The 23,384-nt window shown below is 40.3% G+C and overlaps 1 protein-coding gene across 1 annotated transcript in view; it reads left to right on the top strand.

Annotated features, from left to right (window-relative positions):
- The window catches only part of CHST15 (carbohydrate sulfotransferase 15), a 43,998-nt gene extending 23,203 nt beyond the window's left edge, over positions 1 to 20,795 (top strand). Inside the window, exons 2-8 of the mRNA XM_068399310.1 lie at positions 2,669 to 3,743; positions 4,508 to 4,847; positions 7,045 to 7,191; positions 11,121 to 11,277; positions 15,364 to 15,520; positions 18,905 to 19,052; positions 20,259 to 20,795. Coding sequence (XP_068255411.1) covers positions 3,201 to 3,743; positions 4,508 to 4,847; positions 7,045 to 7,191; positions 11,121 to 11,277; positions 15,364 to 15,520; positions 18,905 to 19,052; positions 20,259 to 20,449 — 1,683 coding nt within the window. The 5' untranslated portion in view covers positions 2,669 to 3,200 and the 3' untranslated portion in view covers positions 20,450 to 20,795. The remainder of the gene's footprint in view (positions 1 to 2,668; positions 3,744 to 4,507; positions 4,848 to 7,044; positions 7,192 to 11,120; positions 11,278 to 15,363; positions 15,521 to 18,904; positions 19,053 to 20,258) is intronic.
- The last annotated feature ends 2,589 nt before the right edge of the window (positions 20,796 to 23,384 follow it).

Raw genomic sequence — 23,384 nt, 5'->3', positions numbered from 1 at the left:
GGTAGGTCATCAAACTGATGTCTAATTAAGCAGGCTATTGTAGTGCATGTGCGTAAGTTGGCAGTTATGGTTGCTGGTGGAACTTTAAATTTTCCCTCATGACTGGTGTGATTAAGATCTATTTTACTGTAGCCTAAGCGTATTTATTTTCTTTTTTTCCTTGTATCATCTTCCCGATAAAGCATTTTCCTCAGCTGTCGAAGATGTAGTTAACATGGATTTTCTTTGAGTTTGTAATATTTGTAACGGGGTTTCATGAGAAGTGTCTGCACCTGGGAAGGGTTCAATAAATTCCAGTTCATTTTATTAACATGCAAATCGACATAAAATAGGACTGAGAAGCTTATGTGTTTTTTTTCTATGATCCTGCACCCTGTATCCAATGTATCTCTGATGGCTGTTTCTAAAAATTTGAGAATTAATGTCAAATGCACAAATCTTGAATTGATTCTGTAAGACTATCTTGGATAAATCTGTTCAATCAGTGTCACTGAGCAAGTTTCAGATCCCTGTTAGAAGAGGACTGGAAAATAAAATGGATTTATTTTTTCTCTCAGTAGACATTGCATAGTAACTAGTCCCTCTGAAAATAAACAGCAAGGAGCTGGAGAGCAGAGGTCTGGGAGAATATTGAGATACTCGCTGGGTGTCAAAGTGGAGGAGTTCAGGGTGGAAGGTTTACACGAAAACAAATGTGTAGCACATGATTAATTTAATTGAAGTGGTGCTGTAGGCTACCTTCTGGTTACCAGATTTTTTTATAGCTACCACTGTAACCTGTAGCCTCTTCTTTGTGCATCTTTTTTAAGAGGTGCTTTTTTCACCTCCCTTTTCTTATCTTTTCTTACCAGGGCCCTCATCTCCATCCTCTCTTTTTCTACAGACTTTTTTTTGCAAACTCTCTCTGTTTTCATTATTTCCTCTATTACCTCCATGGATGATGTCCGAATATGCCCTGACAGTACTTTAGTCTTCTCCTGCCTCTTTTGCTGCTTCTGTGAAAATCTTTGCTCAGGTCCTGGGTGATGCTGAGAAAGGGAGTTGTTGGGGGGTAACTGCATTGCTGCTTTCATGGGTATCCACATCGGGATGGACAAGGAGCATCACAGCACTGGAGCCTTAAGGTATCTTCATTCCCAGGGACTAAAGAGCAGTCTGTATCAGGTGTCAAAAGCCAAAATAGAAGTTGCCTGTCAGAGCCATACATTACTACTGTCCATTAGGTTTCCCCCATCTTTTTCTTTTCCTTTTCATCCTATGCCACTTTAATGGTTTGCTTCTGACTTTTCAAGATTGTTTTAAAACATTTCCTGTCTTTAGTTCCCCTGGAAAGGTAATTCTAGAAAATAAAAATATTTTATAGTATATAGAAGAAGGTATATAATCTGTGAACTTTTGTATTGGATAATCTGACTTCTCAAACTAGACAGTTGATTTTGCCCTTAAAATGGGAGTAGTTCCAGTAAGGTATTTAATAAACCATGAAAACAGAAATTCTTGAGGAACTATGCATAAATATACTTTAATTAAGACTGTCCTTAAGCTGATGACTTGTTTGTGACTTTAAGTGCCTCTGCTCTGAATCCTGCCTGGAAAGCCAAGCATGGACACGCTCAAGCCAAGACCAAAGCTTGACATAAATACTTTAAACAGCTCTGGTCACTTTTAGGCTGTAAGCAGCCATGGTGTTGAAGTGTTTCAAGGAGGATGACACGTACCCTGTGCAGCAGGGTGCTTCAGCCCCTGGTCTGTGTGGACGTGGAGACCTTCATGGGACCCACAGGTGCTCAAGTCCCTGCCCATGGTGGCTGCCATGTAGCAAGGGGACATCTGCTCCTGTGGTTTCTGCACAATCTTTCCCATACCAAACTGTACACCATTAAGAGGATATGCTGGATCCAGGGTCTTGCCTTGAAGCTGCTGTATTGGTTGTGTGTTTCATTTAAGCAACGTGTCTTGCCATTTTTAGCGAGTAGTGTTTTCAAAACATGTTTGCCTAGTAGTGCTGAAAGTATCTTGGTGGCTTGCGGTACATCGCAGATGGCTACTCTTGTCCCAGAATCAATTGGTCCACAAACCAGAGATCCTGTCATGAGCTTTTGCTTGTGTCTATTATTTAATCCCTTCGATTTGCTGAATGTTTTACTTGTGGCTTTTGGGTTTTTTGTTTGGCTTTTTATCTCATATGCTTGAAAGGAGACTGTTATCTTATCTCTGCCTTCTCCTTTTAGCTAGGTTCCTACTCCACTTCAGAACAGTTAATTTAAGGTCCCTGCGCACAGACAGAGGGTGAATATTTAAACCTGTGTTCCTGGACACTGCCCAAAAATGCTTCCATATTTAAAGAACAGATTAAGATCTGTTAGATAGGTTAGTGAGCCGCTGAGGCAAGTCGTGTAGCGTTACCTGTGGTAGCAACTGTTTGTTGATGTGAGCAGATGGGTGACTGAAAAGGGCAACTCACTGTGAACTCGAAGGCAAATGTTTCCTGGGTTTAATATCATGAGTGCCTTAATTAATATACTTCACAAATAGAAGACATCCGTCAAATAGAGTTGTGAAATTACTTGTGGTATATTGTACTTTGCTATGGCTTTGAATGAAAGTGATTGTAGATATTATTTCTACTGTTCTGTGTGTATCTATATACATGTTTTTGTTCCTTTAGGTTGTACAATGCAAATCTTTGAAACCACCTCTGGGAAGATGAAGCTTACACTAGCAGCAGTTTGGTTTGGAACCCGCTTGTTTTAAGAATACCTGGGAATTTCTATCCATATTTGCCTATTCCAGCGTAAATCAGAGGACAATGAGTTATTTTTATTTTTTGCATATTTTCACACTACATAAGAATTTTTCTTCCTTCTCTTTTTGTTCAATGGGAAAAACTTGAGCCAGCTGTGTAGCTGATTCTTACTTCGCCACATTCCTCTTACTGAGCCAAATTCTTGAAACCGCGTCCACAGTACATCTATTTTTGTGTGTTGGTTGTTTTTTTTTTTTCTCCTTATATGACATATGTCACTTTTTGAGTGCTTTTAACTATTCCGGTTTGAACCTGTCCTTTTGCGTTGCTGAGTGGTTGTAGAATCACTCAAGGAATTAAATATTTTCAGCCTTACAGAAGATGACTCGTATGCTTAAGCAACGTTTTTTTGTCTGTGCTTGGCTCATTAATACAGGAGTTTAACAGTAGTAGTATGAGGTATTGCATTAATTGTTGCATACATTTATTACCAAATGACTTGCACAGACAGTGTTTCAGATGCCGTGAACCTAATCATAATAACCAGAAGTGTCCTGTTTGCAAAGGAGAAAATAAGATCCCTTTGTACACCGATAGCAAGCAGATGAAGTTGCTTGCAGTTCTGGAAGTAAGGACTGATCACAGTGAAAGCTGGAATGGATTTTTCTGCTTGAGGAAGGGGAAGCTATGCAGCTTAATATTTGGGTTGATTATAATGACTCTAGTGATGGCATCCTACATACTGACTGGAGCCAAGCATGGCCTGTTGTTAATACCGTCTCCCTTCCATTATGGAGCTTTTACTAGCAATCCAAGCTTAATGGACAATGAAAGCCTTAGTGACATGAAAGACCATTACCAGCCTTCTAAAATGAATATTTCATATGTAAAGGATTATCCAAGCATTAAATTAATTATTGACACTATTACTTCAAAGATAGAGTTTATAACGAGACAGCGCCCTGATTTAGAAGAGCTGAGGAAACAAGAGCCACATGTAAGTATGAATTAAAGTGTGTCTGAAACTGCTGTGTACTTGCTTATTTCAAGACCTTTGGTTCAATCTTTTACTGAAATAAAAAAAAAGTGCAACTGCTCATACGTTCATACAGTGATTTACACCATCTAGAGCCTCCTGATTTACACCAGCTGAAAAGCTGATATTGTAGATCACGTCCTTCTGAGTCATGGGCAAAAATCGATGAGTTATATAAATGGTCTTGACACCCAAAACAAAAAATCAGGCAATCTTCTGATAGGTGTACAATCTCATTGAATTTTTACTTTGTCCCATGCAAAATCATTCTGACTTATATTTGCCAGTCACCTTAAATGATATATAAAAAAGGAGCCTTTCTAATAACTGATTACCAGTGTGACTCCCTGAAAATCCAGTCATTGCAAACCTTGTATTTCAGAGTTAAAAAATGGAAGTTAATTTGATTTGAGTATTATGTGTTTGACTTTGAAAAATAATTATTGGGGCTGCAGGGGAGCTGGGGAATTATTGAGGTCCTTTCTGGCCTTAAATTCAAAGGATTTCTAAATGTGCTCCTCTCCCAGTCCAGCTGTTTGTACAGGATTTGGTTCTGGGGTCATCAGAAGAAATAAGTTATGTCGACTTTGTAGTTAAAAAAAAAATAAGGGTTAAAAATGTCCACACAGTGTTTCAGTTGTGTTCCCTTACTGTGCTAAGTTAGAAAAGTATAACTGTAAATTTTTTGCTGCCTTGACTGAAATTGTTGTTCTTTATGTTTGCAGATGTTTTCAGTAATTCCTAATAAATTCCTTCCAAATAGCAAGAATCCTTGTTGGTATGAAGAGTACAGAGGAAACACAACCACAGATCCTTATGCAACAAACTCCTATGCACTGTATTCAAAGCGCTTTCGAACCATATTTGATTACCTCAGGAAGGTATTTTGGAACCACTTGTACCATTATAAGGACAAACACTACCGCCTGCGCTGTCTCCCCCATTTCTACATCATTGGCCAGCCCAAGTGTGGGACGACGGACCTTTACGACCGGCTCAGGCTGCACCCCGACGTTCGGTTCTCGGCAATCAAAGAGCCACACTGGTGGACAAGAAAACGGTTTGGTGAGTAAACGTGTCCTCTGATATTCAGGCGAGTTCTTTCTATTAAACTTTGACATTTCTTGTATATATTTGGGATGAAGTTTGTGGATTTGCTCCATATTGGCTTACCTTGAAACCACGGGAGTTAATAGTTTTGAAAAATACGGGTGATGAATGGTCAGTAGGTTCCAGCCTGCTTTTGTTTAATGATGTTTTGGGTTAAAGCTTGAGATAATGCACTTTCCATTTGGTTTATTTGCAATGGTTTGGAAAATCTAGGAAAAAAATAAAAACACTAGATAAAACCAACCCTGTGAATTTTTCAAATCAGGAAGAGGAACTATTAGGTTATGATGGGAGATTTAAAGAATAGCCTCAACATAAATGTTTGGAATTAATGTTGGAGGAAGTAGTGCATCCAGCCTCACTAAAGCAAGACTGGACTCACTAAAGCTCAGAACTGGACCTACCAAACAGGCAGAAGAGCGTAAGAAATCAGGCTGGAGTGCGTATAATTTGAGAACGAGGATGCATTGCCATCTCTGTGCTGGCATTCATAAACTCTCCACTTACATGATCTTGTGGTCAGCCACTGGGGACCAAGTGCAGATCCTTGAAGAGAACTTTCTTTGCATAATTAAATTTTTTGAAATTATTTTGTAAAGCTGAAGAATGAGGAAAGATTGCAGAGCTTGGGATGTCGTGGGAGGGAGATCTGTGGAGATGACCTTCCCATCATCATCTCAGACCGTCTGTCATTGAGAATGGAAGATTAAATTTTGCTCCTGGTGGCTCAGTCCTTTCTCTCTGCCTAAAGAGTACATTAGCTAATGGTTGCTATTTAAAGAAAAAAAAAAAAAAAGAAAAAAAGAGAATATGAAAAATAGACTAACAAGTGAAACTGAGACAGCCTCCTTTATAAGCCAGGTAATGGGTATGACTCCTGTGCTCCTGGCTATTAACTTAGTTTAGTTTGTAACATTTATCTGGAGAAGAAAGTCTCTTTGTTCTATTGGCATTCTCTGATTCAGTGGATTTTTATGAGACTGACTAATTTCAGCTGAAGCTAAACAGCCCTCCTGGGGAGGCCCCATTTCACAAATCACTGCTTTCTCATTCCGCTGGGATGGTTGATGCTCTATAGGACTTTCTCCCAGCTTGACTGTCTCCCTTTCCTGGCTCTTGGCCACAATTTCTGTTCCCAATGGTGAGGTGGCAACAAACCAAGGCAGTCTGTAGCACCTTGCATGTACCTTTTTTTTTTTGCTGCAAAACAAGTCAAAATACACTGCTGAGCTTTCTTCTACCCTCATTAAATCCCTCTTTCCTAAAGGGGAAAATCAGAGGGAATGGACAGAAGAACTCCCTTGCATAATTGAATATCATTGGCCCTGTGGGGACAGGAGAGGGAGAGCTGAGAAGTCCTGCTCTATACTCTTACCTTTGCTCCTACTCCATTGCCTTCCCACTGCTGACCTTGACCTCTGCCCGCTTGAGAAACTCTCTTGTGGTATGGTCAGAGGCAAGAATTCAAAGACGAGCATGGACAGCATATACAGAAAGTGGAGAAGTGAGGGCTGGAAAGAAGAGTGAGGAAAGGAGTATAAAAATCACAGATGTGGCTCAAGATGCTGAGAAATGCAGGGAGAAGGTGATACTGAACACACCCTGGAGTCTAAGGAAGGAGAGGAGAAAAATAAGATGCTATCATGGAGCTTTGTGGTTCTACTTGTGAAAGATAAAAACATGAATGATTTCCCACTTTTCTGATTTTGATAAGTGTATGTTGATTTGCATATTTGGCATCAGAGTCTGTTCTCAATCTCAATATAGTAAATCTAGTGGGAGTCCAATATTACATCAGTTTATGTTGGTGCAAATGAGAGCAGAATCTGGTCTTTTCTATTCATTCCAAAAGCTAAATTTAGAATAAATGAATGCAAGCTATTAATGCAGGAACTATAAAACAGAACACTGTGAATTTATGGCTTAATCGTATAGTATCTCAAATCTCAGCTACTTCATTGTTGGCACTTTTATCTGAGTGTTGCACTTCGTGGTTCTAATTTTGTGCTGACGTTAGCTGGCTCAGTGCCAGCCATGTCAATGAAGCCGTCTTGTTTTACACCAGTGGTTAATCTTGGTTTAATCAAGTGGTTAATCTTGCCCTGCTATTATTATTTTTATTTTAAACCTCTCTCTTTTCACTGTCTTTTAGGAATCATTCGTCTGAGGGATGGATTTCATGATCGCTACCCAGTGGAAGACTACCTTGATCTGTTTGACTTAGCAGCACATCAGATCCAGGGCGTGCTGCAGAGTGAAGCAGCCAAAGAGCGCGGCAAGATGAACAACATCATAATTGGTAGGGCAAATACAGCCTCTGAAATATGTCTCTGTAGCTCCAGGTTGGCAGCGTTCGTAGCTGAGGCATGAGAGGGGCATTTTCCCAGATGTGAATCGCTCACAGCAAAGCCCCTGATGTTGGTTTTCTCTGGTGTGTGTGGATAGTGTAGAGGTTCTTGCCTTTTCCTGGAGGGTGGTTATTTGCTTCGTTAAAAAGTTGTGATTATCTTTAGAAAATCCACGAGCAAGCAATAAATGTCTGATGAACATCAGCATTTAATTAAATCTTTTTTTAAAAAAAAGAGAACGACCTTGGTGACTCCTTCAACCACTGCTTTCATTTTATTTGCATTACGAGGGGTTTGCCTGTAGTGATGGGATTGTAGCTTCAGGACCAAATGCTGTAGCAATGTGTCTGGGGTAACACACCACTATTGGTAAGATACATGTAGGAAGAAGGACCACCATTTTTTCTGTCATCATCCCTACGTAGCCTATGATGGACTGAAGTAAATATGATTCAGCTCCCGAGCTGCTTTGTTAACAGCAAAGATAATGCAAGTTTCAAGAGCAGGAATATAGGGAGTCAAGTTGAAGCTATCTTGCGCTGTATTTCTTTTCATGTGTGGAACCTAGAGGGACAGTACAGGATACTATTTGAAGGTAATCTTACAGTTTCAGTTGTTGTTAAATTACCTGATTAGCATTAAAAATGGTTCAGAAATGCAGTTGTATTGTACCTTATGGAAGTCACATTTGTTCAATACTTTCTCAGCCTCCATGTAAGTCTCCCATTCACTTTATTAAATATTCAGCATTGAGCAAAATTTGCAAGATGGGGTCTTAAGAAATATTGCCATCAAGGACGTCTGCAGATTTTCCTCCTACTTACAATAATATCTCCTGTCCTTTCATGGGCATAGTGCTTATACTAATTAAATTCGCTAATCTAATTGGCAACGTACATCTTTGATTACTTACCTCCTGTTACAGCTTTTTCTAGAGTTCACTTTGTGTTTCTTTTTCCTGTAGTCTCATTTCTTGTTTCATTAAGGTTCTGTTCACTTTTCTTATTAAGTTTACAGGAAAAGTCCTGAATGATTATACTCATTAAGCCAGTCTTTTATGACCTTGGTAGGAAAAACAAAACAAAGCTAGGTCATCTAAAATGAATCTGTGTGAATATCAGGTTTGCTTGGAATCCTCCATTTTCTTATTTCAGATGACTAGAAAGAAAAATCGAATTAAAACTACAAACATTTCAGTAGCTCATCATGTTACATTATTTTGAAAAGTTAAGCTTCTCTGGATATTATACTTAGTGGCTAATAATTGCATTTTCCCGAAAAAAACAACATCTGCTTAGAGATGAACCAAAGAGGACAACACTGATCTAGCCTGAGGCATTCCGAGCAGGACTTGTTTATTTGTGATCATTAATAGGATAAATTCAGAGGAATGTCTAGTGAAAGCACAGTATGATTTTAATCCATTAATGACTAAATAAAGAGGTTATAAATCTATTCTTTAGACAATTAATAATTCGCATGTTCTTTAAGTCCATATGAAAATTAATATATTTTTGGTTGCATTGCAGTAATTTGACGTAATTACTATAGCAGTGATTAATTTATCTCATATTTAGTATGGCTCATTCTCTTTGCAGATATTAAATCTGTATTATAAAACAGAACAGAACACTGTCAAATTGTCAGGAGTATTTTTGCCTGCTTCAGAAAATTAAAATTATAAGAGTGAGCAGAGACTGGAATGATGTTTTTACACTGCCCCCACCCCCCGCCCTTAGTTCTTGACAGTCAGCTTGTTTGGGGAAGATTTGCCACCTTGAACCCAGGCTGTCCTGGACTGACTGCATTAGAGCACCTTGAGTCCCTGTTAATGCTTTAGCATGATTCGGTCGTGTGCCTGTGATCTTCCCTTGCTCGTGCACTGCCTGCAGATTTTTGGTGGTGACAGCTGATCCAGCTGAAACAGTGTCTGTGGAGTGTTCTGGTCTGTGAAGTTAAGAGAATCTGCCCGCTTATGTGTAGATGCACTGATTTTATTTAGTTTAGATAGCACATGTATAAGCAGCTGTTCTTATGCTCAGGTTTGGTCACTATATGTAAGCTAATTGGAATAAATCCAATACAGCATCAAATATGATCAAGAGGTCTACAGAGCAGAGAAAAGTATGAAGGAAGATCATAAAAGCTATTCTAGAGAGGAACAGATGGCTTGATGAGGTCATAGACTTTAATCTTTGGCATGCTTTAGGCAAACATTTTTGAGGAACAGTTTAAGCCTGGCCGTTCCCACCACAAAGATGTAGCAATGACTTTCCAAGGTCGCTCTCATCCCCGGAGCACAGCGTTCTGTAAATCCGTGTATGCAAGTGCTGGTGCCCATTTGCATTACACCGTCTTCTGATAGCGCAGAAGGAGCTGCGTGGTGTTTTTGTGGTACAGCTAAACCTGTAGAACGTCAGCTCTTGTCCTGTATTTAGTCTTTTTTGTTTCTGCTACACCCAGCATGGGAGCTGGACTAATTGAGTTTTAATTGACAAGTCAGAGCCCACCAATGATTAGGCAGTGCTTTGGCTAATTAATTTAAAATGGAAAAGCAGAGCTGTTGTGGGCACCCAGCTTTAGCCAATGGACCCAATCTCCTCCTTCTGAAAAGAGGCAAAATGAACATGACAGAAGATTAATGTGTTTTCTAACAACTCCCAGACTTTATTAATGAATCACATTATGTTAAGCCGGAGTCTGGAGCCAGTACCTATCTCATGTTGTGTTTTGGCCATCTTTTAAAATCTTTATTGGACTTTCCCACGAGAGGGGAAAAAAAAAAATAAAGGAGAAATTATATGCAAGTCTATAAGCCTACAATATGATTATATTTTCATCTCATTCCTTTTGATTTGAAAAACCTCATTAACAAGAATTAGATCTCATTAGACTGCTGAAGAGTGGAAGTTTCCAAAACGCTTCTGTATATGTTTTATTAAACAGCAGTGTGCCACATAAATGGCAGTATCGCTTAAAAAGACAGGGAAGATTACACAACACAAAACATCATATCAGATCATTTATTTAGCAGCTGAAGCATCATGCACCCTGTTCTGGCAGAGATGGTACTGATTGTGTTTCTCCCTGTAGCATTACTTTCAGAGTAAGCTTCTTCAGAAACTAAGGGTATCAGAATCTGGTGTTTAACCAAATGTGTTATTTATTCTATAGACATTTTGTGTAATCGTTAGTAAATACTTATATTTGACTTAATCTACATGAATAATTGTAGTTATATAAAACAGTTCTGATAATGGATAATTCTCAAAAAGGGATATTTCAAACCACAGTGACACAATTCAGCTGGTTAGTGCATCTTTTTCAGTATTTCCCGTGTGCTCACTAACTGTCCTGTTTATGTTCTAAACACTATTGATACACTGGAGTGGTGGTTTCCACTTTTTTCTTTAGTTTGTGTCAAATTGTACAGTCTGTTAGCAAGTTACTTCTCTGAGATCAGGAGCACTAAAACGAACCCTTGGGGTGCTACAGAGAGCACTGCAGGTCTTTGGCAGCAACAAGCTCCTGCCTCCTCGCCGGAGGGTGAGCCAAACCCCTAAGCAGTCCATTCCAGCCCAGATCAAATATATTTGCATGGGTTAACCACTAGCAGGAAGCGGTGTGGTTAGTGGACAGTAGTATTTCAGGTGGAATTGCATAAAACCTGCCTTAACCATCACTACATTCACAAAGGTACGAGGCAGGGTGATTGCTCTGGCTCTGGGGAGCGTTAGCCAGATCAATTTGCAAGAACCAAGGTGTGCTGAAATTAATAGAGTCAGTTTTAAACAGTTTACACCAGTTCAAAATTCAGCCAATTTCCACTCCAATACAAAGAATGAAATGAGTTACTAGCAGAGATGCTTTTAATTTCCAGGGGAGGCCAGTGCCTCGACGATGTGGGACAACAACGCTTGGATTTTCTTTTATGACAACAGTACCGAAGGAGAACCTCCCTTCTTAATCCAGGATTTTATCCATGCCTTCCAACCGAATGCCAAACTTATCGTCATGCTGAGAGACCCTGTTGAAAGGTGAGCAAGGGTCACGTTGCTAAAATACGCAAGAAATATTTCTTATGATAATAATTTTATTCTCGCTCTCTTGGATGCAAATAAATGTTCACATGGTATTTGTCGGAGTTACTTGGCTTGTGATGAGAGCTGCCAGCGGGTTTTGTTCTGTGTATTTTGGTATGTGTAATTGTGATAGTGTTTTAAGAGGGGCGTGTGAGTGTAAATGGCACAGTGAGGGCCATGCATGGACACCTGAGCTACTCGGAATAATATAATTTATACATTGTCAAATGCAATATAACTCCATTACCTGAGCTGATATGCCCTGGGTCTCAGCAGGGCTCACTAGACTGAGTATGGCACTGCATTTACGTGTCTTGGCATTAGTGGTCTTGTGAAGTGCTTCAATTGATGTTAACTAATAAGGTTTATGTCTTCAAGCGGTGTAATGTTCAAAATGATTAAAATATTGCAAATAGCTCCAGATAGAGCAAATGATACAAAATTTTTTTAATCTTAAGAAAATGTTTGGTGCAACGCTCATATAAATCTTCCCTAGACAATTTTAGCTTGCACAGCTAACAGCTGCTGTTCATCCTTGGTCTTCCTAACTTTGTCTGCAGTGGAAGGGCTCTACTTCTGCAGAGGTGCGGGCTGTTCTTGAATGGTTTTCCATTGTGTTAGTCACGGTGGTCCTTCTTTTCACTTGCATTTCACTTTTTCTCTCAAGTCTTCCTCCAGATTTCTAAGGCATTTCTTTCCACTGTGTCCTCTGAAGAAGGATGATAATGATGAGGGTGATGGGGAGGGTGGAGGGGATGGAGACAGAGTCCAAAAGGATCAGACCAAGGGGGTGTGAATTCCTTCTCTCTGTAGCGAGATTCAGGATACTTAGAGCTAGGTCAGTGCTCAAGGGCAAAGCCCCAGAAGCACCCAGGAAAGAGACGGGGATGCAGGTGATGATGGGGACCAGGCTCTGGTGAGAGCTCAGGCACTGGGAGAAGGGCAGACGTGGGGTGCTTGTGCAGGCAGCCCCTACCCCGCAGCCCAGCAGCTGCCCAGAGCACTTGGCAGTGGGAAGTGACGGGTGCTCCTGGGCGAGCTTCCCTGATGGCAGGACTTGGCAGGGCATGGCTGCTGGTGAGAGGCAGAGCTGTGCGAGTGCTCCCCATCTCCTACATCAAGAAACAGAGTTCTCAACTTTGAATGGCATCTCCTGACCTCAGGATTTAACAGATGGTAATTTTATGCAAGAGAGCTGGCTGAAGTGGCTTCCTCATGTAAATTACCGACAAATTCCGTGATTGCTTTAACCACCCTCTGTAATGTGGGTGTAGCTCTTTGCCAGCTTTAATAAGGGTGAGATAAAAAGTCAGCTTCATCTCCCTTACTGTATTTATGATAAATTGGTTGCTTTTTGTTTATGATTCCCTATGCCCTTCAGCCGTGGCAGAAGGGGCAGCCCAGGCAGCGCCATCAGCGATGCAGGGCAGCGGCACAGTTGCCTTGCAGTAGCCAGGAGGATGTGGGTGCTGCACAGGGTCTGGGACAGGGTCTGACCTAACCTGCACAGGGTCTGGTCTATTGCCCAACTGGGGGTGTTTGGAGGACATCAAGGTTTGTGATGGTGGGTGTCAATGGAGTCAATATTTCATTGTAATGGATGGTGATTGAGGGTAATGACTTCAAGTAGCCAGAACAGCTAAAATCCTAATCAGCAAAGGTTTTATTTCCAGGCAGATGTCCCCAGAATTAAAAACAGATGGAAAGAAATACAGAACAATCTCAACTGCCCTATGGAGAGAGAACTTGTCTTCAAGAACGTAGTTTTCCAGATGATGTCAGGAAGTCTTTAAAATGATGCATTTATTTTAATGGATGATGAGAAATACTAAGCAGTCATATTAAACCTTTTTAAATAACATTGCAGCCCGGCCCATGCGGTACATGATGCCTGCTGGCTGACTTCCCCCAGCAAGAAGCTTTTCACCTGCTCTGCCATCCCTGGGACAAGCAGGGCAAGACAGACTTGTTGGTGTACACACTCTTCTGCAAGCGGGGGATACTGTTGTATGCCTAATTTAGTTCAAGTCGACTGGCTTTGTCCCTTAGCTTCTCCCCAGCTCGTCCTTGCACCTCGCTCTGGTGTGGTGGCTCTTTTGTGGGTGCAGCGTGAGGGACCCAAGGTCTGTGATTGCAGAGGGAGAGGACATGCGTGGTGCCGTGGTTGTGGTCCTCAAGCACTGGTGGGCATCACTTTGAAAGAGGCTGCCCGACCACTCTGGTCCAAGCCTGGTACCCTCCCTCTGCGCTGAGGTGGAGTTTTTTTCATTTAAAGAAAACTGTCTCAACTGCATTTACGAGACTGGGAGGAACTAGACAAAAATCAGAGTGTTTGTCTGTCTTAGTTGGTGACTCCTACAGATAGTACTGGGTGCTTCTGCCTCATCTTCTATAGTCTGCTGTGATTTTTCTTCTAAAAAGTACGTAAAAAATTGAATTAAAAGCATCCTGCAACAAATGTATCCCCTTTTCTTCCTTCTTAAATGAACAGAAAGTCTCCATTGTTTCATATGGGAATTAAAATCCTGTTCTTGCAAAACATAAATAACGTGTGCAGAGGGGCTATTCCTGTGCTTAAGTGCTTTGCTGGAGTAGGGCCTAAACTTTCTAAATTAAATGATGAAGTTTTAAGTACCTGTGGACATCTAGGGAAGTTAAAAAATAAATAAAGTAAGTACAATACAAAAGGTCACTGCAGCAGTAAAATGAGACCTAAATAAATCAAATTTTTTAGGTCATTTCTCAGACATCTGTGTTTTTTGAAAGAGGCTGAAAGACATCTAGGATTTCTGGAATTTTGTTGAGAGGTGGGTGCTATGGAGGCGTAATATTTGCACTGCAAACACACCCAGGGACGTGACTCCTTCCCAAGTGTTACAAAATTGTCTCCAAAATCCTGCAGTATTGTTGGGGTTCTGGTAGTAGTTTCTAAGCCTAAATATGAAAGAAAGTTAAAATATCATGTTCAACAGATGTAATATTTACGCCATGTCAGAGCATTTCCTTTGTCTCTTTGAACCAGGTTTATCTTGGAAAAGTTTAATCAAGGTTTCAGCGATTAATGCTAAAGTAGATGTTTTACTTGCCTGAAGGTTTTGGGTTGTTTCACCACCACTACCCCTCAGAGGGATTTGAATTTAGATAATCTTTTTAAAGTGATATTAAGCAATTGTAAAACTTGGGCTAAACATGTGCAATGAGGGGATACTCCTCTGCTGTAACTTTGAGAAATTCCTGTTGCTGATGCCTTTTGCTCACAGCAGCAGCTGAGGCAGGGGCTCTGCTTGCCTGCAAGCTGCAAATATGCATGGGCCCAGGTCCTGCTGTCCTCAGGGTAGAGATGGGAGTGCTTGGGGAACGCAGCACTACAGGCTGTACCCCCAGTGTGGGCCATTCACCTAGCTGTAGTATTTCGGCTTAAAAAAAACAGGAGGTGGAATGCTGTAAATTGGAAATTTTTGATGGAAAGTCAATACAGGATTGGAGGTGGAGCTTTCTGCAAAAAAACCTAGGAAATCTGGACTCTTTCCTACTCTCGATGGTAGCCAGCTTGGTAATCATTTAAAAATCACTCTTTCTAACCCATCCCATTCCTCTGTTTGTTTTGAAATCAACTTCAAGCTTTTGAGATGAGGACTGTTTCTATCCATGGCAGCGTGGAACACCAAATATAGAGGGGTACCAATGTCAGCTGAGAGTGGTTCTACTGTTCATAGGCTACACAAATGTAAAGTATATACATGTGAAAAATTTGCTTTCAGGAGACAATATCGTCTCGCACAATTACTAGGGTCAGGTTCTCAAGGGATGCTGACCTTGAAAGCGGGGATGATGTTTAGCAGCTCCCTCGAGTGGATGTTACTCTGAGCCAAAACCCATCAAAATGAATAGAAAACATGTCACTGGCTGAAGAGGCTGTCGGTGGGGCAATGTCACACACATGTACCCTTCCCCTCAATTCACGTAACTGATTGCCATTGTCATGTAAATGAATCTCATTTCATTTCCTCTGTCATTTGCTTACACATGTCTCGTTCGCAGATTGTACTCCGATTATCTGTACTTCGCAAGTGCTAATAAATCTGCGGAAGATTTCCATGAAAAAGTGGCAGAATCACTGCAGCTGTTTGAAAATTGCATGCTGGATTACTCACTGAGAGCCTGTGTCTACAACAACACCCTGAACAATGCCATGCCCGTACGTATTTCCAAGAACAGTTGATTCCTTGTTTCTTTAGTGGTACATTGTGTCAAGGTTATTAAAGTACCAAAATACTGTGCAAATAAGCATCAAGAAATAAAACTTTCTCTCTTTTAATTTGTAGAGCAGATGACATAAATATATATGTAAGCCTGTAAAAGCTGAGGTACTGGCTCAGCTGCCTCCTCAGTCTGTTCCCTGATGAATGCCAACAGCAATAACACAGTCTTTCTATTGTGCAAGCGTATGGAGAGCACATTTTGTGAAGATTACAATTTAATGTGTAAGCTTTTGCAGTTCTCCAAAAAGTAGCTCTGGTGAGGATCTTTGTGGTGTGAAATTGCCTCAAAATCAGAATAAATTATGTATTCTTTTGAAAGAAAAGGCTACCAATAACTAGATAAAACCTTTCCTTTTTTTTAAATTGTGCACATCAGAAAATGATAAAAGGAAATACAGAAACTGCTGGCAGGGGAATGGATAAGTATTACAGGCCCAGTATTTCAAAATTCACATTTTTAGTGCAGAACTGTCTTCAAATTTTGCTTGAGGGAGGAGAATAATGTGGAAGAGATTGACTTAAAGTATCATATCTGGCCAGTTTGCCATTCAATCCTATTTTATTTGCTCAGGCTGTAAAGGACTCAGAGGGAATACTTCCCTCCTTTGTCTCCGGGGTGAAGTTATTGCCTCCTTCACTCCATAAAATACCCATAAAAAAGTGTATTGCACAGGCTTGAGCCCTGCAGCAGGAGGGCAAACAGGACATTCCTCTTACTTACCTTGGCAGGTAGACTGGAGCTGCTAGTCTTTGATGGTAGCCTCCAGAACCTCCACAGACGTAGAATCATAGAATCGTTTTGGTTGGAAAGGACCTTTAAGGTCATTGAGTCCAACCATTAACCCAGCACTTCCAAGCCCACCAATAAACCATGTCCCTCAGCACCACATCTATTCCGCTTTTAAATCCCTCCAGGGATGGTGACTCCACCACTTTCCTGGGCAGCCTGTTCCAATGCTTGATAACCCTTTCGGTGAAGAAATTTTTCCTTATGTCCAATCTAAACCTCCCCTGGTGTAACTTGAGGCTGTTTCTTCTCTTCCTGTCACTTGTTGCCTGGGAGAAGAGACAGACCTCCACCTCGCTACAACCTCCTTTCAGCATGAGTTGCTGCTGGGCAGTATCACAGTACTTTCCAGCTACCTGCTTGCACAAATGCATTTCTTCCAGTCTGGGGAGAGAAAGGCAGAGAGCGCCAGAAGGAAAGAACTTCCTCTTATCTTTGTCCTCAGGGTGCAGAACCAATCTTCCTTTGTTGTCTTAGGCAGCCGTCTGAAGAAGACACTTTTGGAAATGAAGATGCTTCTTTCCAGAGAGCCACAAGCAGGTGTTCATAATAAAACACAAATACTAACTGTGCTCCTCAGTGGGCTTTTTTAGCTGCTTCTTCAGCCAAGATGCTAAAGTCTGTTATGTGCATGGTTTGCTACGTATTGAAAAAGTAGGGATTATTTTCCCCAGTGAGCGCATTAGATTGCGAATTGTGCGACTACACCAGAAGAATTTTGTTTTGCTATTTGTTAATATATTCCTGAAACAAGAGAGGTGTCATAGACATTGTCACTGCTGATAGATGCTAACCTGTAAAGAAAGGGGTATTTGTCAGCTTATCCTCACCTAGAGTCAGCGAAAAGAGTTTTACCCAGATAAAGGCATGCCGAGCCAGGGTGATCAAACTGAAAGTGCAGAAATGGATATTATGGAGGGGACAATGGCTTGGGAAAACCTACTGATGCCTTTGATGTATAGGGGGAAGCACTGGAGCTTTATGGAAGGAGATAGTGTGGTTCAGAAGAACAGCGATGGAAAAAGAAGTCAGTACAACACACTGCGCAGGGAAGAAAATCGAGGTTCTTGCTGATTCCAAGAAAACTGAAAATTACAGGGACATGTTAGTTAAAATTATGAGGACATATTAGTTAAAATTCCTTTTTCTCATGAAAAGCTTTGAAAAAGATTCTAAGCCTGTGTGGGAAAGCGCTGCAATCCCAAACTATAATCCCAAACTATCCCACGCAGCCGACACTTGCCTTTCACTCACCTTCATCTCCCAGGAGAAGGAAGAGCAAAAACCCATCACTGAGCCACACGTTTGCCCCAGTGTTCAGTGAAATGGGGTATTGGCTGCGGGCTGGAGTACTGCCCTGCCAGCAATATTACATGTTAGGCTGATGTTTTAATCAAATAAGATATTTCAAATTCTTGTGTAGCACATATATAAAGAAGTCTGCTAAATATGGAGGCTTATTGTTATAAGCACCCAAAGACACACATCAGAATCATACATTAGGGTAATAATGACTTAGCAATAATTTAAAATATGGTTTATTTTACTGGAATTTAGGTATCAATGTAGGGCACACGAATCAGTGGAAGAAGCGAAAGAGACTATTGTTATCTGACTTCTGTTGTAATACGACTTGAAGATGTTAAGTCTCTTTCATAAAAGATGCTTATGACTTGGGATTCATGTTTCTCTCTTCTGAGCCTAAAGGGATTTAGAAAAATACTTACAGGCACAGCTGGAGGTTGGACTTTTAAGAACACCAGAATACCCTTTTTATTCAGCTTGTTATGTAAAATTGAGGGCGGAAGAAAAACAGATATTAGTTCAGGACAGGCTGAAAAACTGCCTTTTCACATCTCTCGTCTAACGTAGTCTGGCTCTCTCGTTGCATACTCAGATGATGCACCATTAACACTGTCTATCAGCCACTGCTACTGCAGCTTAGATCTAAATCTAACAATTGCAATCAGAGGGTAAAGCAGATACACCCAAATCCAATTCCTGACACCGAATCGGAATATTTGTACTACACGTGGCAGCGTGATCTGGTGCAGCTGATCATGAAGGTGCAATAAGCAGCCTTAGGGTCTGGAGGAGGTAGCAGGGCTAAGCACCTTCCCCTGCTCTGCTGTTCATGCAGGGGCTGAAAGCCCTCAGTGTCTCTGAAGGCTGGGCCATCCCAAGCATGGAGGAGCATGGAGGTGAGGTGGCCGAGCATCCTTCTGCATATGGTTGTCTCTGTGCAGCACTTTTACACAGACCTGTGGCTGATGCAGCAGTGCACAGCCAAGCCCTTAGTAAAGTGACATCTCCAACCAGTAGAAAGTCCATTTGCAAACATTTCCCTTAAGCTACACTGAAAACAAGAAGGAGGTTAAAAAAAATGTTCAGATACTGTCTTTCATGGTTCATCAAAGGCACATATTTGGGATTTTTTTCTCAGAAGACAGAGGTGAGTGTTGGTTTGTTACTGCTAGAAAATTGTAAGATTAATTAATTTCTATTTGGTTTGGGGTTTTTTTTGTGCTTACAGGTAAGATTACAGGTTGGGCTCTATGTTGTGTATCTCTTGGACTGGCTGACAGTTTTTGACAAAGATCAGATACTCGTTCTTCGCTTGGAGGATCATGCATCAAATGTGAAATACACCATGCACATGGTGTTCCGGTTTCTGGATCTGGGTAGGTGTCTCCTGGCTGTTTTGAGATACATTTAAAAAATCAGTATTATCCTTCTAGGTCATTTTTTGCTTTATTAAGAGACAAAACAGAAGCATGGGAATCTGTCTTGAAGGATGCATTGATCTTGTTGCCTGGAGTCAAGCAAAATTAAAATTCCTGGATTCCCATAGAAAGACTGGTGTTACAAGATCTTAGTAAGACTATATCAAGAAAAAAATCAAGCCCATTCAGGATGTAGGGATATATCTTACCATACGGAAGCCAGTCCTGCTTCTGCAGGCAGTCAGGGCTTGTTTGTCAGGGGCTTCGATAGATGCAAGAGCTATCCCACGCAACTTAAACATCTTGAAGTGCTACCGTGGTGTGCTGGCAACAGCATGCACCAATCCAGAATCTAAATCTGAGTATGAAGAAAGGTTGTGTTTCTAGCTGGGGAGAAGGGGGAAATTGTGGTTTTGCTGTGTCGATTCAGACATCTGTTGCTAATCCTCAGAGAAACGCTGGCAGACAAAATGTGGCCCAATGTTGATTTGACAGTAGCAAGAGGATGAAAATGTGGCTGCAAAATAGTCTGGCTGGTCCAAACACTGGTCTAGATGATGAGAAAGTTTGAATGTGGCAGATTGAACAGATGAAGAGCTTGGCATCTTCTTCCTGAATGTGGTTGACGCTGGGAAAGTCTGTGGGGTTTTATCTTGCTGAAGCACATTGTCAAGGGCTTATATTTATTCCTGGAATGGGGGCATTGCTGTACCTGTGTACTGCTTTGATCCCACTGACAACCTCAAAAACAAACAAAAAAGGGCTTACATGAGTGAGGCTTGTGGAGTTTCTACCAGGTATTAAACAACTCCCCTTATAAAATGATATAACAGTATAAAATAATTGCAACTCCAAAATGGGCAGGAAGTTGTATTCAATGTCATAGTTGTTTTCTGAAAACAATTTTTTTCCTCCAGAAATGATTTATGCTGCTTGTTGTAGAGATGATTGATTAATGTGAAAGGAAAACGTATTATTTCCATATTTACCAACAGTGATTTATTTTACTATTCTAAGCCTGTATTCAATATTCTGAAACATCATTGCTGCTAACACAAATTCCATTTGTCTTCCCTTGGCAAACCTTCTGAGTTAGTCATTCATCTTCTTTAGCACAGGCGTTTTTGGTGAAATATTTTAAGATAATATTCTATTTTTCCACAGGACCTTTAAGTGAAAAACAAGAAGCTCTGATTACAAAGAGTCCTGCATCAAACACTAGACGACCTGAAGACAGAAGTCTGGGACCAATGCTACCAACAACGAAGGCAATTTTAAGAGATTTCTATAGGCCTTTTAATACAAAACTGGCACAAGTTCTTTTTGATGATGCTTTTTTATGGAAGAGGACATAATATGTAAATTTAGTGCCACAAATACAGTGCTTAAAGGAATTTTTATTTTTTTAAATTCTATTTTTGTGTGTGGATATTTACATTTTTCCCATTCCAAAGAGAAGCTGATTGATGAGATGAGACTCTCACCTTCAGTCAGCACACTTCACGACAGTTATACCACATTTTCCTTGTGAGAATGTAAAGCATCTTGCTTACCAGTTTATTGCAACTTCTTTTACCCCAGCAAAAGAGTGGAAGAGCATTAGTGCAAAGATGTGTTACACTCTCCACGGGGATGCTGAAGTTTAACCTTCTCTAAGATGCTGCAACACAGAATTAGCATCAGTTTCCTACAATTACACTTATATCTCATTTTCAATATATATTATTCATTCATTTTTTTCAAACTATCAATGTCATTTAGTCATTAAAATTTTTAATTGATTTCAACCTAAAATTTTGTTTCTTTTTGTCAGCATATTCACAAATGGTCTTCACTCGCACTAAGGTTTTTAAGTTTCCTTAATTCTGAAACAAAGATAAAGGATAATTGCATTTACATAAATTTCCAAGTATAATTTATATCTCCAAGATAAATGGACTTTCCTAGCCATAGTTATCGTAAAAAAAAATTATATTCTAGGTAAGAATGGATGACTGAAATCTAAACAACAGGCCACATTCAGTGTTGAGCATAACAAATCCATTTTCTTCCATATTTTATTCACGTGAATTCAAATATGTATCGTCTATTCATATCACTCACATTTTCCCAGGAAACCACCAATGGGCTTGATGTAAAGTCCTTTGCTGGCCACAGAGAGCTTTTATGGAATTTTCTGTTTGGTCGTACACAATTACTCTTCTCCATTGCAAAGAAATAAGCATTTTAAATGCTTGTATTATGAAATCTTGTTATTAAAGGCATAAATGGACAGTATCCTCATAGAAAGTATATGTTAATTAATGAATCAGTTGCACATTATGTGCTTCCCTCTTCAGGAAAGATATCTACATGTAGTTTAAAAAGTTGAGATATACAGACTTGAGGGAAAAAAAGCATTCTGAAAGCTATGGAGAAACTTTGGACTGTCTGAAAGCTTTTATTTGACTAAAATAGCTGATTTTTTATATAAATGTGCAATAATTCAGTATTTGATTTTAAACACACCTGCTTAGGGTCACTGTCAGCTACAGTCTCCAGTCTTCCTGCAGGTAGAACTGCCCAGCATCGTCTACCTAAGCTGGGGACATTTTTAAGACACAAATGAAAATGCTTCCTGTTGATAATTTCCTTTCAAGGGCTAAACTGATTGTTTCTTCCCTGAATGTGTATTGAGTGGGTAAAATGAAGCTGGTAGCTTGGTAGCAGATATCAGAAGCCCAAAGAATCATCTCTAATTGGCTTCATGTGCCCTTTTGACCTTTATGTTGGACCCCACAATACAGCTTACTGACAGATTCACAAATACATTTGCAAATACTAAAGGTAACTATTCACCATCCTCCTCCATGGGGACATGTTACTCACCTCCTGTGTTTCTAAATAAGGAGTTAATGCTGAAAACTTCATCAGTCCTGAACATTTCACACAATGTGACTGATGACATGAGATTTTTGTAACAGAAGTCCATTTCTAGGTACTTTGACAACTGGTTATGCACTGTTTAAAAAGGATTCAGACTGGTGTTTGGAAAGCCTAAAAGAAGTAATTTAGGCAAGCAGTTCTAGACAACTAGAATTAATTACTTCTAGTTCAGACACTCTTACAGGCCAAAAATGGTTAGAGAACTGAGAATGGACTATTTTACCAGTACATCATGGCAGCATGAATCAGAAAATCAGAATGAATTCACCACTGTTTGCCAATGTAAAATTTTCAGTCAACAATTTATTTACACTAAAGATTTCTGCCAGCTGTGCTCTGAATCAGACTCAACACTGTGTGGTCAGTATAACTCTATAAAGAATATTTGCTAACCTGATCTACCATGGTCAAACATTTCCATTTAGTTGTCAGCTACAAGCATGATCTAATGATACTACCTTACCAGCCCTAAAAGCTAATGAATGTATCTGTCATTATCTTTTAGTGTGAGCATTAATTTCATGAACAAATCACACGCACTAGTTTGTGCCACACTGGTGTATGGTGCTGAACTCCAATTTCTGCCAGCAGAACCATGCAGTCCACCAGTGGTCAGAGAGATTGTCTCTGCCCTTTGCCTATATATATAATCTAAATCAAAACATGTTTCATAGTCAAGATTTCTTCTTTAGGCTGAATCATACCCAGCGCCCTGCTACATCAAGGTCTTTCCTAGTTCTAACTCAGAGGAAGGAGAGAGGTTGAAGGTTCCCTGTATGAAGGTGGACAGTGGTGACCACATATGCCCAAGTGTGGCTAAGCTCAAGAGAGAGCAGTTGATGCACTGAGTGTCACTGTGTTGTGTGTAGCACAATAACACATGGAGAAGGAGCTATAGCTATAGATGATCTATTAAGGAGCCTGTGGTCCTTCTGAAAGTGAAGTCTCCAATGAGGATGCTTTTATGTCTTCATCTCTTTCATGAGCTCCAAAATATGATCTCTTGATTAAATGCTTTGCAACCTTACGCTGTTGGGTTGTGGCATGTCTAAATAGCAAAAAAAAATAGCTAATTAACTGTCAAGGGGGCATCTCAGAGGTAAGGATGTTGCTCTCTAGTCCAGACTGTAAAAGTAGTATTGATCTGGTGACTCAGAATGAAATAGAAAAGTATTTGATTTTCTAGAGTGATGTGACGGTGCTGGGTGTCAGATCTCTCCAGCCGCAGAGCAGACACCGTACCACTGCCCTTCGGTGGCTTCACTCCCACCTCACAGCAAATCTCTACGTAGGATAAAGCTCATCTCAAGTTCTTCCAGTTCTCTTTACCTTTCTGTTGGCAATTCTAGCTGTGAAATAATTCAA

This window comes from Nyctibius grandis, chromosome 4 (assembly GCF_013368605.1).
Source record: "Nyctibius grandis isolate bNycGra1 chromosome 4, bNycGra1.pri, whole genome shotgun sequence".
NCBI lineage: Eukaryota > Metazoa > Chordata > Aves > Nyctibiiformes > Nyctibiidae > Nyctibius > Nyctibius grandis.
Note: the sequence above shows the minus strand (reverse complement) of the source record. Positions and strands in the feature narration are given on the sequence as shown.